We start from the raw sequence: 17,536 nt of genomic DNA on the forward strand, positions 1-17,536 counted from the left end.
CCCCCTAAAAAAGTTTTCACATACTTCAAAGAGTATATATATATGCATGGATGTGAGATATATTTATAAATATACATATATGTGTGTGTGTGTGTGTGTGTCAAAACCCACAAGGTATTGAGTTGAAAATATACTCCATTATAAAATTATAAGAGAAATCAATGAAACCAAGTTGGAGATCTCAAATATAAGAGACAAAAATGTATTGTGAAGCCAAACAAGTATGACAGTATTGTCTTAACTACATATCTTCATAAGATTCAGGACAGCTAGGGGATATATCATGAATACTTTTAATGTGTATGAAGCAGACATTTCAACCTCAGAAGAATGTTACATGTTTCAAAAATATATTCCAGGAAAATTTACATATCCAACCAGAAACATAATTTGATACAGCTTTTCATAATTGTCCAGTAGGCAAGAGATCTCTCTGCTAAGTTGTAGCATAAATCTTGTCATGACATAAGAAACTTGACTGCTGAATTATGCGCATTATGTATGTTCTGCTTACAACATTTCACAATTTATTTTGTTCTTAAAACACTATTCTTTTTCAACTTTAAAATCAACCTCCTATACGACATGTTAAAATATAGATTGCTGACTTACAGCCTTGCAATTTCTATGGTGACAAATCTGAGAATTTAAAGTTCACAGGCAATGGGTGATGCTGCAAGCACAAGGGAAACATTTTCATGCCAGTAGTTTGAAGAAATTAATTTTAATACCTGTGAACAAGGTAGACTAAATCAGTATCATGGAAGCTGCTATAGGTCCTGTGACCTGTAGATTTTTGCTTTGTTTGGCTTTCATTGCTTGGAAGCAGTTAATTTCTTAACAGGAACAAATTAGTAGAAATGAAAAAAAATATGTACCAGAAAAAAATGAAACTTAAAAATACAGAAAGGAGTGCTGTTTTTAGAATCTTTATTTTATTTATGTATATGCATAAGTATCTCTTGTGTAGGTGCCTACAGTCAGATGAAGGTATCAGACTGAAAAGACCTGGAATTATAGATAAGCATACTGTAATTTCATACAATACATGAATGCCTGGTCTCAAGAAACTAAACTTTGCTTCTCTAGAAAAAAAGAGCAACAAGTGCTCTTAATTCCTGCAACATTTCTCCAGAACCACCCCACAAATTAGTGTAATACAACATTACTTCTTTGAAGAAAAATAAGTAAATAACTGCCTTCCTTCAACTAAACTAGAAAATCAGAAAAACTGAAGTTAGTAAAATTAGAGAACAAAGAGAGCCATTATATCAGATACCATAAAGTCACAAAGGGCTGAGTGGAAAGAACTAAATGCAGGAAGTTTGAAATATTAATATGATAATTATGAAAAAATAATATTATTAGCTGTAGTTTCAAAGGCAAATGAAATGAAATTCCCAAGAATAAATTTAAGCAAAGAAATAAATTACTGCAGTGAAAATTATAACTCCACAGTAAGTGGAGACCAACCTACACTAAATTTAAAATAAATAAATAACTAAATAAATAAAACTCTTCTCAATAAACTAAAAGACAGTGCAATAGTGGCTCGCAGAGGCTGGATAACTGGGAGTGAGACATGGCTGGGGAAAAATGCTAATTATGCTCAAGGAAGCATTTGCATATGAGAATTGACTTTTAATATGTATAACACAATAATACAATCATGGTTAATAACATATATTTTTAAGTAGGTAGCAAAAAGCACTTTTGAGTATTTCAAAATACAAAAAAAAAAAATGATAAATGCCTAAGGTGATAAAAATGTGAAAATTTAATCTCAGAGTTGAATATTATATTAATGAATTTATTTATATACATTATATATATAATCAGCCAAGAAACATCAATTAAATCATAATTAAAGATAAAAATCAATAGATGCATCAAACAAACTAAGAACAAAATGGAAATTCTTAAGGTAGACAAAAAATTAGCAACTTGACAAAATTCAGAATCTGTAACTTTCTGAGGTGAAAAAAAAAATGTCCCATAGTACATGGGACACTTAAGGGAGAGGGGAGGACTGCCATGAGTTGGAGGTCAACCGTAGCTATATAGTGAGTTTGGGTTTGTTGGTAGGGGAAGAATCTGTCACACAGGAGAAAAAAAGAGAAAAAAGAGAAGGAGGAGAGGTGAAAGGAAGGCGGAGAAAATGAAAGAGAGAAGAACAAAGAAAAAGAAGAAGAGGGGGAGAAGGAGTAGGAATAAGAGTGAAAAAGAAAAGAAGGGAAAGAAAAGAAAGAAAAGAAATTATAAAAGGTTTTTTAAAAGTCTTTGAAGTAGTGTGAAAAGGAACCCATTGTAGGTGGTGATGATTTCTCTTATTAACATGACTACAATGACAATTTCACTATAGCATAAAATAAATCAAGTGGTACATTTTGAAGATTTATTTATATTTTAGATTTTGTGTTTGAATGTTCTCCTACATGTATGTATATGTACCACATCCATGCCTGGTGCTTGCAGAGACCATAAGAGGGCAGACAAGTCTCTGTTATTGGAATTACAAAAGGTGAGCTGTCAGCATGATATTGGAAATAGAATTTTGGTCCTCTGGAAGAGCAGGAAGTGTTCTTAAAAGCTAAGTCATCTCTCAGGACTATCATGTGTTACGCTCTTAAATATGCTTTTTATTATGCTTTTATACCCTAGTAAATCTGTTAAAATTATATCAATAAGCACACTTGTGAATTTGATTGAGATCTTGATGTATGTATGCATCAAATTATTATTTAAATGAGGATATTATAATTTTATTTAATCTCAACTTAACAGTTCAGGTAGTTTGGGAAACCTCACAGCTCCATGCAATGCACACTGTGGTTGCGAAAGCACCATGTATTCTTCTGTGTGTGGAAGAGATGAGACTGAATATTTCTCTCCCTGCTTTGCAGGCTGCCTTGCTTCTAAAAGCCTACAGTATGAAAAGGTAAATTTTCTTATGTTTCACCCTCAGCAGGAACCTGCTCAATTTGTAGATAGTGACTACATTTTACCCCTAGCTCTCTCTAGAATTTTGCTTTTATATTTTCCATATTTTTCTTATTTCAACAACATGAAAAGACATCCCACTTTGTGTTTTCAGAATTTCTCTTCAGCAGCACTCACTGAACATTGAACATTTTTCATACACCCAAGGTTTTGCCAATGCTATCCTGTGAGTTATCTTTCCTTCAAATGTGTCTTCTGGTGAGATTCAAAATGCACATTCTGTATTTTCCTTCTGTTTCCGATTTCTGCTTCACAGTAACTCAGATATGAGTATTATTTTTAAGTGTGTGGGGAGGTTGAATACAGTGCTCTCCTGCTAACCTATATCCCCAGTCCCTAGTTCTTTGTGCACCAGATCTTACCATATATACAAGGCTTTCACAAAATGTATCTGACATTCTAGGAAACCGAGAGCTACAGAGAACTCATGTGAATTGAAGAAATATGACCTAACTGAGCTTTATCTGCTTTCTGTTTTAAAGAACCCCCCACTGACTTTACTAAAACATAATGTAGTTACATATCTTTTGGCACTAACATGAATTTCTTATTCCCTGGATTGCTATGACAACCTGGAACCACCCCCACCCCCCGCCCAGGACTTCTGTTGTAGAGAGCAATTACAAATCTACTACTTGTCTAAGATAATGTGTTTTTATTCATTTTGTGTGTATACATGTTTTGTGGCATGTATGTATGTGTGTGCATGTGAAACACATGCGTGCAAGTATGAGACCATTTGATATTAAAAATGAAGTACTGGTCAGAAGACAATCTCCAATATCATTCCCCAAGATCACTCTATGTTGATCTTTGAGGTAGCCTTTCATAGGCTTGGAGTTCCTCCAAGTAGGCTAGGGTACCTGGCCCCCAAGAGCCCCAGAGATCCACACAAGATGGAAATCTTGCAGCAGTGGGGTTACAAGTACACCACCACACTTGACACTTGTAGGTGTTGGGGATAAAATCAAATCCCCCATTCCTGGCATTTAGTAAATGCAGCTGTAAATGTCTCCCATGCCACAAATACATCAAATGTATGTTTAATGAGAGGCTAAGCACAGCATCATTATTGAACTACTTTTCTGTGTGGGAAATCCTGTTTAGAAACATACATCTCATGAAGTCCTTTATAATTGGTTTATGTTTCTACAAGGAAATTCATTCATAATGCATATCAAATATAATAGGATTCCACAAAATTGTCACACATCGTGTATGATAGCATTCACTATGTATAAATGAAAAGAAAAATTTCCAGTGAATTTGCAGCTGTCAGAAGTATAGAAAGACAATTATCATAGATGAAAACAATAGCATTTAAGTCAAATTAACAAATCAAAGACTGCAATTAGAGAAATCTGATATGAATGGAACTAAAGAGTGTACAGACTCAGCATTAACTTTGAATGGGAAAGAACTGAAACAACAGAATAATTTTGAACAATGATGGAGAAACAATTCCTATTAAAAATGAAAAATATATGTCTTTTTTTCATATTAGTAGTCTGTATTTTGACCTCTTTGAGACCACAATTTATGCCTCTAAAAATGCTCACATATTTATATATTAAAAACCTTGGGACTTTCCTTTATGATCTTGCCCCTTTGACTGGTTCTTGTTAGCTGATGCAGCTCTAAGTGTAAGATAACAAAGCTGAGAATTTCTATCAGGAGCTTCTTTAACTTAACAGAGACCTTATTCCCATAATCAATGGAGGAGCTGGTTTACTTCATTGAAAGCATTAAGGAATCTTTTAGGTGCCAAAGGATGGTGACAGCGTTCTGTCAGAGTTCATAGAGTATTGCAAAGCAGAAAGTGTATCTCAGATTGGACAGAAAATGAAAGATAATAAATGGACTTTTTTCTTTTGTACTTGAATTTGTAATATAATCCTAAACAAGAAGAAGAAGGTATGGCAATCCTACATATGAGATAGATATTGCAAGACATAAACATAAAGAAAATCATAAAGGATTCTAATGAGAGAGATAAGGTTCATGCAAGAAGCTATAAGTGTGTTTCTCATTCATCAGAATATTTATTTATACATGAAGTATAATAGATATTTTAAATAAATTGTGATTTTCCTTGGGATAGCCCAAAGATTAAAATATGTTATTTTTTTAATAAATAGAAAGGAGCTATTAGAATCTCTTTCACCTGAAATATCTTTAAACTATTTGTCCTGACTTTGTATCATTTTTAGCATCTTTTTTATTCATTTTATTTAGTGTGAATGTACGTGTGCATGTGTAATCTAGAAGATGGTAGTAAATGTCTTCCTCAGTTGCTCTCTGTCTTAAATTTTGAGACAGAGTCTCTCACTTAATCTGAATCTCATCCCCTTGGTTAGGCTGGTTGGCCAGTTATCTCCTTTCTCATTTTCCCAACCCAGAACTAGGGGAATAGATTCTCTTTTCCCATGGGTATTGACTATTCAAATTTGGTTCTTCTTGGTACATGGCAAGCATTCTATTGAATGAACCCTTTTCCAAGCTCTATATTTAATTATTTTTGTTTTTTGTAGGCACTCACACATTTTATTTTTTAATTGTTTTAAATAGAAAAATTTTTTTAGAAAATATTTGTATACAATACATACTGAGTAGACTTCCCCCCAGCTCCACTCCGACTAGAGGCTCCCTACATCACTACCTATTCAAACCCACATTTATTTCTTTATATCATCAAAAGACAATCAGGATAATAGTAGTAGTAGTAGTAATAACAATAATAATATATTTTAAAAGCCAAAGTAGGACAAAACATAGAAAATAAAAACAGCTGAAGAAAAAGCATTTTTTAAAAAAGACACATATAAATGCTAAAAGGCAATCATTTAACATTCACAGGAAATCTTAAAAACACAAAAACTATAGTTTATAAACAAATTATCTGTAGTTAGTAAATAAATAAATACCCCAGACAAAGCATTGTGAGACAGACAGACACATGGAAGGACAGACAGACATGAGGGTGGGCAGGCAAATGAATGGAAGGACAAACAAGTGGACAGACAGACAGGCAGATAGACAGATGCTTTGTTGAAGTTTGTTTTGTACTGTCTAGCAATTGATGCATGCAGCCTGCCCTTGAAAGTAGTTTAAGTTTCCAGTGAGACTTGGTTGGAGAACACTGGTTTTTTGGTTTTTTGTTTTTTGGTTTTTTTCATTTACAAGTGATTGTCACGTGGAGATCAATCTGTGTTAGGGATAAGAGCTTGTATCTACTTCCCCTCTCAGAGCTGGTAACCCAGTCAGGCCCAGACATGTATATACTACCACAGTCTCTGTGAGGTCATATGTGCATCAGTCCTGTTGTGTCTAGAAGGCCTTGTTTCCTTAGTGTTCTCTATGCCCTCCATTGCTGAAAAATTTTTCTTCCTCCTCTTCTGAAGAGTTCTCTGGACCCTTATACAGGGGGATTTGACAGAAACATCCCATTTAAGAGTGTTCCAGGAGCAATCACTCTCTGCAGTTATGAGTCTCATTATTTATTCCCATCTGCTGCAGGAGAAAGCTTCTCTGATGATGGCCAAATAAGACACTGATCTATGTGTATAGCAGAATATCATTAGGAGTCATTTTGTTAACAAAGCAGTAGTATTAGATTTTCGCCATGGTCCCATGGCCTAGGAAGTGATTTGTCTTTGCCACTACGAAGTGTTGGGCATGGGTTCCATCTCATAGAATGTCCTTAAATCCAGGCAGGTATGTGTTGATTACTATAACAATATTGGTGCCACTATGGAATCAATATTCCTTCAGGAAAGCCACCATTGTAGATGACAGGTTTTGTACCTACATTTGGTGATTACAGTTTTCCTTTGTAGCATGCAGAGTACCTTACAGTGCCTTATACATATGTGAACACTAGTAAGTAGGGGTGAAGGCTCTATGCAGGCATCAGCGCAACTTCTTCAGGTTCAGTGAGTTATGTGAATGTTTTCAGCAAGAAGGCCTTGCCATCAGTTGGGGGAAACAAACTGTATCCTTGGCAATGGCCCAAGTTGCTTGGGAGTTTCCATGGACCTCTTTGGCCAACACTTTTAGATGTAACTGATTCCCAGCACTGGAGATTTCCTTTGTTGGGAAAGAATATGCGGTTTGTGCTTCATCTCTCTGTTATTTGGTGATTCCACTGAATTTATTTCATATATACATATATGTTAAGAAGCTTCTACTGTAATTAGGCTTGCACACAGCCTTCCAAATGCCTTAAGTATTAGCTGTCCTTTCCCATATTTGCTCCCTTAATTCTCTCTCATCTCCCTTTTTCCAGTTGATCCTCCCATCCTAGTCCTCCACCCACTCCCATTCATCCATACCTAACCATTCTGTTTTCCCCTCCTAGGGAGATCCAAACTTTCTCCAAGTCTGTGACTCTACATCTAACCTCTGTGATTCCATGAAGTGTAGCTTGCTTACTATTGACTTAAAGGGAATTATGCATAAATAAGGAAATCCATAACATTTTCATCTTTGGGGGGTCTGCATTATCTGATGCAAGATTACTTTTTTTAATTCCATTCATTTAGCTGCAATTTTCCTCCTTTTCCTCCTCTTCTTCCTCATCCTTCCCCTTCTCCTCCTTTCCATCCTCCTTCACCTCTTCCTCTTTCTCCTCCTCCTCCTCCTCTTCCTCCTCCTCCTTTTTCTTTTTTTCATCTCCTCACTCCTTCTCCTCAGCTGAGTAGTATTCCATTGTGTAGAAGTACCATGGTACCATATTTTCTTGATCTATTGATCTGTTGATGAACATTTATGTTGTTCCCAATTTCTGGCTCTTTTGAATAGATCAGTAAGGAACATTGTTGAGCAAGAGTCTCAGTAGTAGGATGTAGATTCTTTTAGGTATATGCCCAATATTTGTATAACTGAATCTCATGATAAATCTATTAAGAGATTCTTAAGGAACTGCTTGTGTATTTCCATAGTGGCTGTAGAAGTTTGCAGTCCTACCTGTTCATATATTTCAAATGGCATACTCTATTACTGTTTCTTTTCTACAGTCAAGATTTGCACATTTTTCTAGTATTTTTATACTCTTCCATAGTATTATTTTCTTTCTGCCTGAAGAATTTCTTTGTCATTTCTGAGAACTTTTAACTGGTCATGGGATGCTAAGTTTTCCCAAAGCAATTAAAAGACACAATTGGAGTCTTTCAGATTCTGTGACAAACACCCAAGTAAAACAATAGGAAGAAACAAAGATTTATTTTAACTTATGCTTTCAAATTTTGAGCCCCTTGTAGCTGGCTGCACTGGTTTTAAGTCTGTGGGGGGTACCTAAAGTCTTCCTCACCTTACTACATTCTGGAAGGAGGGAGAAACAAATGAGTAGGCCTGTACTAACTGACTACTTGCACCTTTGTTTCTTTCTGGACCCTATATACAAGGAATCAGTTCTCACATTCAAGTCCACTAACTAACCTGTAGAACTGACCTCATGTATACACAAGCCAAACTGATGATCAAAAGTCACCACCTGGGAGCTCTATTGTTATCTTCTGTCTATCTCCATATGCATTTAGAATTTTCTAATGGTTTGGTGCTATCTGTAGTTTCACTTAGTCTGAATATAATTTTCACTTGATTGATTGATTTGATTTGTTTGGGGGATTCATTATCTATCTTGAATCTGGATGAATGTCTGACATTTGTTATCCTATTCCTACCTAGCAAATTAACAATACACTTGTTTTTTTAAATAACATTAGTCATAACCTGTCATAAGTTCAGAACCCAAGACATAAGATGACTTACTTGTTTGGAAAGAAATAGGGGTGTAGGACCATGCTCTGCTCTTTCTAGAAGCTCTGAGAAGGAATGACTTGTAAGCACATTTATTTCTTTGAGATTGAAAGAAATGAAATGTGTATTTCTTTGCTAGCTTTCTTTAAAAGCAGTTATTGGCTATTCAAATTCTTGAAGAGATGAACCCTTTCCCTCAAGGCCAACAAAATGGAATCTTAGGTAGCATGCTTTGAAACTCTGGCATCAGGAAAAGCCTGGTATGGTTTTAAGCTCGCCTGGGCAGGTGAGGTTGACTCAAAGTAGTTTCTTTTTTCATTACACTTGTAATATTGTTTAGAAAGGGAACAAAAAGCCATGGTTTCTTTGACCTGGGTATTATGCAGTTATTCATGAGCTATGGAAGAAATCATCACAGCATTCTAGAACAGGCAGGAGGGGTCTTTTCTACAATGGCTCATACATTTTAGTATTCCCTATATATTTCCGGGGTTTTTTTCTTCTATTTAAAAGCAGTTATTTCCATTGATCTGCTTTATAGTCATTAATTGATCTTTATTCTATAGTGATTCCTCTGCAATTACAACAAAATTCTAATTTCACTTTTAAGTTCTGTAAAAGTAACTTGTATTTGCCTGACTTAACTGTCTTATTTATTAGAATTAAATCTATTTTTGGTGCTTCATTTCAACGAGATTTTTATAACCTATCTCCTATAATTTATAAACACTCTTCATCATTAGCTTATAAAAGTACATGAAATGGTATGATTTTCCTTACTCTTCTCACCTGTACTTTACCATTGTCTTTGTGATGTTTCTATGTGTGTAGAGGAGGCAAAAATGCATTACCAGCAAGTATGCCTTTCTAATATCAATATTTTTGAGTTGAGCATAGTTATAAAGAAATTCTCTGCCTTCTCTTAGTTTGCCTAAAAGCAGAAGATAGGTCATTCAGAGTGGGGCTGTCTCTGCTACAAAGGAGGGAAGTTCATTTATAAGGCATCTCTAACGAGTTTAGATAGAACTCTGAAGAAATCTACAAGCACCTTTTTTTTTTTTTCTTTTAGTTTATTGGCATAAACTATCTACTGATTCTGTGTTTTGTTGGAGATGCCATGTAAGCCTGAGGTCTAAGGTACTCACTATTCTGAGTTCTCATCTGTGGAGGCGGCTCCTTGATGTACCTGCTAGCATCAATTAACTTGAGTAGTTTTCTCAATTAAAAACAAACTGGTGGCTATTTTTTGTGAGCGTTATGACTAATATGCTTCCTTTTGCTTTCAGTTCTTACCAAAGGTCTATCTAATCTTTCAGGTATTTCCTCACCTCCATCCCCATATGTTCTTTAACCTAACTTGCAGTGACCAATTTTTATACAATTTACATTTCTCATTCCCTTCCTGGTTTTTGTTTTGTTTTGTTTTGTTCTTATTGTTTTACATTCTGCTCTAGCCCTAGCAGTGCTTGGTCACTGAGCTTGTCAAACAAGTTCTAGCTCACTGTTTTATGCCTGACTGCTTTCCTTCTCTTATCTGGAACATGTTTCCTGATAGCCTTGTAATGTTCTTCCAATCGTTTTGTAAAATTTCTTCTCAAATAGTACCCCATCATTTACTCATTCCCCGACACTGCTATGTATACAGGTTGTTTCCCCTAATACTGCCTGCAATTTTTTTTCTTGCAAATAAGCATATATGTATCGTATAAAAGTTTCTTCTGTGATGTTTAATTGCTTGCCTTTCTAAGTAGAAATCTCTCTAATGGCAAATAGATATTTGTTGTGTTGTTAACAATATGCTCCTTCAAATAAAAATGATGTTTAGCACACAGACATTTGAAAAATTGATGGATTGAATAATTTTAGTTTGGGCACTTTTATATTTATGTTATTTAATGTGCTCCTTATCACTTGGGCCCAAGCCATTTTTGTACTTGTTTGGGGGAGCATATTTACTTTGTTGTTTCTCTGTAAAAATTATTGTTTTTAAACTCAGGATATTTTTAATGACCTATTAAATTCCGAAATGATCTCTTTATCTCCAATAATCTTTATCTTTTTACATGTGAGTGCATGTGTGTGTTTCTGTCTCCTTAGTGCTGGGATTACAATTACTTTTTGTGTGTTCTTAAAACCTTTGATTAATAAAAATCAAATCTGTCATGATTATTCAGAAAATAAAGTATTAGCATGATTACACAATCTTTTATAATTGGGTAATTATCCATATATCAAATATCAGCTAAAATCTAATTTTATTAATAATATTATCTTTAATTGCCATAATTTATATTACTATCCAATGATAATAAATTTAACCTAAATTGGCTACTATTTCTTAATTTGTAGAACTCTTTCTTAATTACAACAATTATGCATCCACAAATACCTACACAAAATGTAATTCACTGATGGGCAATTTATCTCTGATTCTACAATTAGTATTGCATTTCAAAATAATATATAACAGGTTTGTATGAGAATATTATTAAACATTGAGTTGTTATCTGGGTATTGTGGCCCATGCCTTTAATCCCAGTACTTTGGAAGCAGAGGTAGCCAGAACTCAGAGAATCCCAGACTAGCCAAAGATACACAGTGAGACCCCATTTAAGGTATGCTGAAAGGATAAGAAATAGTCTTCTCCAGGGAAGATCATACCATCTGGTTATTAATGGTCAGCCCTGCACTCATATATTTAAGTAACATTATACAGACTGAGCTAGTATATATCAATAATTAAAGAAAAAGAGGCTATGAATTTGAAAGGGGGAAAAATAGCAAGAGTTGGAGAGGGTAAGAGAATCAGAAGATGATATGATTATATTTTAATCTAAAATATATTTAAATAAAAATGAAAAACTAAGCAGTCTCCTGTTGTATATTAACTAAACTTTAAATTTTATACTAATAAGGCTATTTTCTCATGGCTGCATCTGAAATACTTTTTTTTAACATCAATATTCATAGACATTCTACAATTGTTCTTGTATTAAACATGGATTGGCAACTGAAGATTCTGAAACTGAACGCATTGATGCCACTTATGGAAAATGTAACACACACTGTTATGCATTGCCTTTGTTTTTTGCTTTTTTCTTTTCTTCAATTGTTTTTTCTAGTGCAGCTACTATACCAATCACCTTGATTATCCTCCGGTAAGTATGTCATATTCATAATTATTATATATTTAGTACATAAAATGATACATTTAGAAATAGTTCAGATTTTTATGGCAAAAGATTTTCTCTTTTAAAGTAGAGGAAATATTTTTATTGTTAAAAGTCATGTTTATGTATAACTTTTACTTTTACTTGTTTATTAGAATAATTTGTGTACATGTTAACTTTAAACTAAGTTCATTTAAAATTGAGTGTACTGGGAGCTTAAAAGATGGCTTAACTCATTTCAGTTTATTATTCGGTATTATAATACCTTGGTCATTTATGTGTTTCTTCAGTATATGTTAAGCCAGCCTAACACTCATTTTACTCGAGAAAGATATAAAAGAGCATTATTCTAAACTTATTCTGTCAAATGCTTAACAAGTACCTGTGACCTAACTATCCTGTAAAGACTGAAAAACAAGGGGGAAAACAATAGCTTACTTTGGCATGTTCTCAGTTAGTTGTGGAATGAACATAGAGACAGAAGTTGTGCAATATCCTAGTAAATATATAGTTCTGATGGGGAAAAATGAGGGAAAATAAGTAACTACATGGGAGGAAAAACTAGAGGTGAATTTGGTCATAACACACAATATGCATAATGAATTTATCCACAGAACATGATGAAATGATGAGATGGGTGTTCTAGTTTTGTTCTATCATGTTGTAATTCAAGAGTTTTGTTGGTTTTTGTGCATAAGGTCTTCCTGTACAACCCAAGCTGGCCTTAAACCTGTGACCCTTTTGCCTATGCCTCTATGGAGCTTGGGTTGCAGTCAGATGCACATCCTTAATAGTGTAGTTTGAAGATAGTGTATAAGATAGAGATAAAAGTACAAAGTAGAGAAAACAGAAAGTGAGGGTGAAATAGTGACATTTGTAGGTAATTGGTGGTAATTTGTAAGTATTTGGTGGTTTAAGAAATATTTGTGTCAAAAAGGTGAGAGTTTTAACTTTGATGAGATATGGAGTCATCTAAGATCATATTCTGACTTCCCATTTGGGTAAGTAAAAGAATAACTCCATAAACTAAAATATAAATCTCAAAGAAGAAAAATGGAAAAGAACCCATACTTGAGTTGATGAAATGCTTCAATGAGTAAAGACTCTTGCTACTAAATCTGAGAACCTGAGTTCAATCCCTTAGAAATCACTTGGTGGATGGAAAAATATCAGGTCTTGAAAGGTTTCCTTTGACTTCTGCAGCATCTGTACACCCTCTCTCTTTTTTATCTCATTCTTTTTCTCATTTCTTTACAGACACACACAAATAAATGATTTAAAAATGAATATTACATCATTAAAGATGATATAAAATACTGAAGCAAATTTGTTAGCAGAGAAATTTAAAATATTTGCAAAATTTATTTTTAATGTTCTCATTTTCATTGGTTACTGAAAAGAATTTTAAAAAGCATCCCCCCATACATAAATGTACTCAGTATTATTCTTTGATGTAAGTCTTGCTATCTCAGCCAGAATACCAAAACATGAATAAGAAATAAATAGAGTATGAACAAGAAAAGTATCGTATTTTATAAAAATCTGATTACATGAACTTGTATTGCATACTTATCTTTCCATAACATGGAAGACCCGAGCAGGATAATCATGAGTTCAAGCCCAGCCTGGGATTTATAGATAAACCTTTTTTCAAAATAAATAAATAAGCAAGTACCCTCAGTCTTCTATTTGAATACTAATAGCAAAGCACTAATACACAAAGTCAATACACCAAAGTCAGGCTGTTTGGATATATTTATAAAAGTAAATGACATAAACATCAAGAAAACCATCACAATCAGAGTAACTTCAAAATTAGTAAAATATCAAAGGATAAACTGAAATAAGGAGGCAAATGCCTTTACAATGAGAACAATAGTAAAGGAAAGAAATCAAAAAAGACATTAGAAAAAGCCATTTCATGTTTACAGATCAGTAGAATTGATATTGGGGAAATGCCCATACTACCAAATATAATCTATGAATTCATGCAAGCTCCATCAATGTATTCTAATGTCATTCATTCTTTTTAAGTCAAGGGCAATTCCTAAAATCCACATGTACATATAAAACATCCTGAATATCTCAAACTGTAATGAACACAAAAGCAAACACTGAAACTATATATACCTTCAAACTCACAACCAAGCCATAGTCACAAAAACAATATTTCACTAGCACACAAGCCCACATGAATAGTAATGGAATAGAATACAGAACCCAGAAATAAACCGACATAGGAAAAGCCCTATAATTTCAACAAATGTTTCCAAAATATAAGTTAAAGAAAGAGATGTTTCTACTGAATGCAGTCTCTTCAACAAATGGCTTTGTAAAACTTGAAAGTACACATGTGAAGCAAAATGAAACTATTTCAAAAAACAAAATAAAAAAATTAAATGAATCAAAGATCTTTACGTGAGATGCCAAACCAATAATGACGTTGTAAAATAGAAAATAACTGAATTACTTTCTAAAGGTGCCTCATGATGTAAACATTGGCAATATCTAAAAAAAAAAAAAAAAAAAAAAAAAAAAAAAAAAAAAAAAAAAAAAAAAAAAGAAAGAAAAAAACAGATCCAACAGCTCAGGAACCAGGGGGAATAATTGACAAGTGAAGTGTCACCATATTTTTAAAAATTTATACAGTAAAAAAAAATGATTTAAAAAGGGGGAACTCAGTGACCTGGTGAGAGTACTATGTCCAGTTATACCTCTGGCAGTAGATTGATACTTAGAATATATGAAGAAGTCAGAAAAAAATGAAGCACAAAGAATTCAATCAATAAATGGGAAAATACAATGTACAAACACTACAAAAGAAGTACAAATATGCAATAAATAAGAGGAGTATATTCAGGACAAGCACAGAAGTGACAAAGAGCTTTAATGATGAAATAAATGCAAATCAGCAATCATTCAGTTTATGTTTTTCCACAGTAGAATGGCTACATTAAAAAAAAAATAAGAAAGTCTTGTGAGGCTGAGGGAAAGAAGTACCCTTGAGCTGATAGAAATAGCTTTGCATATGCACCCTGGAAATTAGTGTGAATGTTCATTAAGAAGATTATAAAAAGAATTACTACATGTCTCATTTATAACACTGCAGGGTACATATCTGAGGAATCACAGCACAAAAAGTAACAGTACCTGCAGACCATAGTTACTGAGGCAGTGTGTACAACACTCCAAAATGAATAACAAATAAATGGTACATACGTTGTAGTATTATTTGGCCATAAAGAAGACTGAAATTATGCCATTTGCTGTAAAAATAATGGAACAGCATGTCAACAGGTTAAATGAATAAGGTAGACTTGGAATTGTAAGCACGGCATATATCTCATGTGTGGACTCTATTCCTTTTAAGTCATAAACTTTAATGAAATTCCTTAGAGGACATGAAAGGAATAAGACAGAGAAAGTCGGAATATGTATATCCCGTGTGTGTGTGTGTGTGTGTGTGTGTGTGTGTATGATCAGTTTTCTTCTTCAGTGACTACTTGATTTAATCAACAAAACATACAAAGATAATTCTGCTTGTTGTTCAATACTTTCATATATACATATGTGAATTTTAGTTGTTTAAAAGAGTGTCTTCTCTTAAACGACATAGAGTGATATTTCTATTTATTTTAATTTTGAGTTGTGACTATAATAAAGGTACCAAATTAAAGAGAGCACACTTCAGAAATTAGGACAATTCAAGTAAAGTTGAATAAAGTTCCAACCAAACGTTAGCAGGATACAAGGAATGCCATTCTATAGTGCGGTATGAAGCCGCCATGCACTGTAGAGAATGAGATTGAGAGAGGAACCCTTGTAAGGAAGACGAATATCTGTGGAACTCGGTCATTCCAAGTAACCATGGGGAGAATTCTGAAGGTAAAGAGTGGACTTAAGCTCTCTGCTTCATTCAAAGTGCCATTTAGGTAGCACCAAATCAAAAGCCAGAATGTGAAGTGTAGACTTACTGACATAATTTATGGAGTGTAGAGTCCACCAGAAACAACAAACTAGAAAAATACAGAGTTGTTAAGACATTGCTGAAACGGACTCTAAGCAATGCCACACCTGACAGAGGGAGAAAAGTAAAGAGACCTAGACAGAGCTAAATTGTTTCAGGAAAAGGTGGCTCAGGCAGATTTGATCAATGAAGTTCACTACCATGGAAAGAATTACAGGGTTTGAGTTTTATGTATAAATATATAATCATAAATATATATATAAATACTTATGTTAATATATTAAAATACATACAAATAAATATGTATTATTTACTTAAATTAATATATATCTTTTTAAAAATATATATACCTACCACATGTCACCCACAGGTAATATCATTGATATTTGTTTTCAGAACTTTACCTCCCAGTTTACATTCACTGGGCATAGCTGTGACCTATACAACTTTGAGATTATTTGGTATGTATTTGCACTTTCAGCTACTTTTAATGTATTTAATTGTTCACTTTTGGTATATAAATATATATATATACATATATATAGATATATATGTATATATATAAATATATATACATATATATTATATATATATCTGTATATATATATCTGTATATATACGTATATGTATATATACATATATACATATATAGACATATATATACATTTATATGTGTATATATATGTATATATATATATTTAAAATTATAAGTACATAATAATGTACAATAACATAAAATAAATGAAGAGAAGTTTGTTCTAAATATTATAGGAGCCAATTACAAAGAAAATAAGTGAAATAAAAGCTATGGAGTTAAACCAAATATGCATAAATTACACTGCATCAGCTGAACCCACACATTTGAACCAAAGTATCTTCATCATCTCATACATATGAGTCTGAGAGATTGTACAAAACATTAACATACTCAAAGTAATTTCATTCTTCTTGGCAGCTTAGGAAGTAACCAAATAGAATAAGTTCTTTAAAATAGTTTCATCACCAATATTGACAGTCCCTAATGTGTGTTTCTATGGATATAATTACCCCAAGAACATATTAGATATTCTGGGGCATCTTCCAAATCCATGATGAAATCTAAAAGTGGCTCAATATTTTAAAGGTCTGGGAAAGTAGCAACAGCTATTATGAGTTCTTATTTGCAACAGCTTAGTCATGTCTAGGGGACAGTGTTCTCTCTATCCTCTAGCTCTTAACATTGCCTCAACCAGTCTTCTATGATGTTTCCTGAGACTTTGATAAGAGAAGGGTGATACAGAGATGAGCACTCACAGTGAAATATTCTTAACACAAGTCTGCTTTAAGTACTACATGATGAAGTAAGAAGCTTCTCAGATGCAGATCAGGAGTAGCAGAAATAAGGAATATTCAGGATGAAATTTTACATCATGACCATTTAGAAAAACATCATTATATGTTTTTTACTAGGGTATATGATTCTCTACCCATGTGGGTGTTTTTTAACTATGTTTATAGTTCTAGTCATTAATTCCTTTCTGCAAAGCAGTCCTCAGATTCAATCAAGGTAGTGGTTGCTCGTCCCTGTAAATGGTCTTCCCACTATTGCACCCTAGGCCTGTCTGGTGAATTGGTAGTGTAGTTTCTTCCACTCACTTGTATT

At 33.5% G+C, this 17,536-nt stretch overlaps 1 protein-coding gene across 1 annotated transcript in view; it reads left to right on the forward strand.

Annotated features, from left to right (window-relative positions):
• Slco6a1 (solute carrier organic anion transporter family member 6A1) overlaps positions 1 to 17,536 on the forward strand; it is a 72,562-nt gene that overhangs the window by 39,812 nt on the left and 15,214 nt on the right. Inside the window, exons 9-11 of the mRNA XM_034521911.2 lie at positions 2,785 to 2,938; positions 11,728 to 11,915; positions 16,291 to 16,355. Of these exons, the coding sequence (XP_034377802.1) occupies positions 2,785 to 2,938; positions 11,728 to 11,915; positions 16,291 to 16,355 (407 nt within the window). The remainder of the gene's footprint in view (positions 1 to 2,784; positions 2,939 to 11,727; positions 11,916 to 16,290; positions 16,356 to 17,536) is intronic.

Source organism: Arvicanthis niloticus, chromosome 17, assembly GCF_011762505.2.
Source record: "Arvicanthis niloticus isolate mArvNil1 chromosome 17, mArvNil1.pat.X, whole genome shotgun sequence".
NCBI lineage: Eukaryota > Metazoa > Chordata > Mammalia > Rodentia > Muridae > Arvicanthis > Arvicanthis niloticus.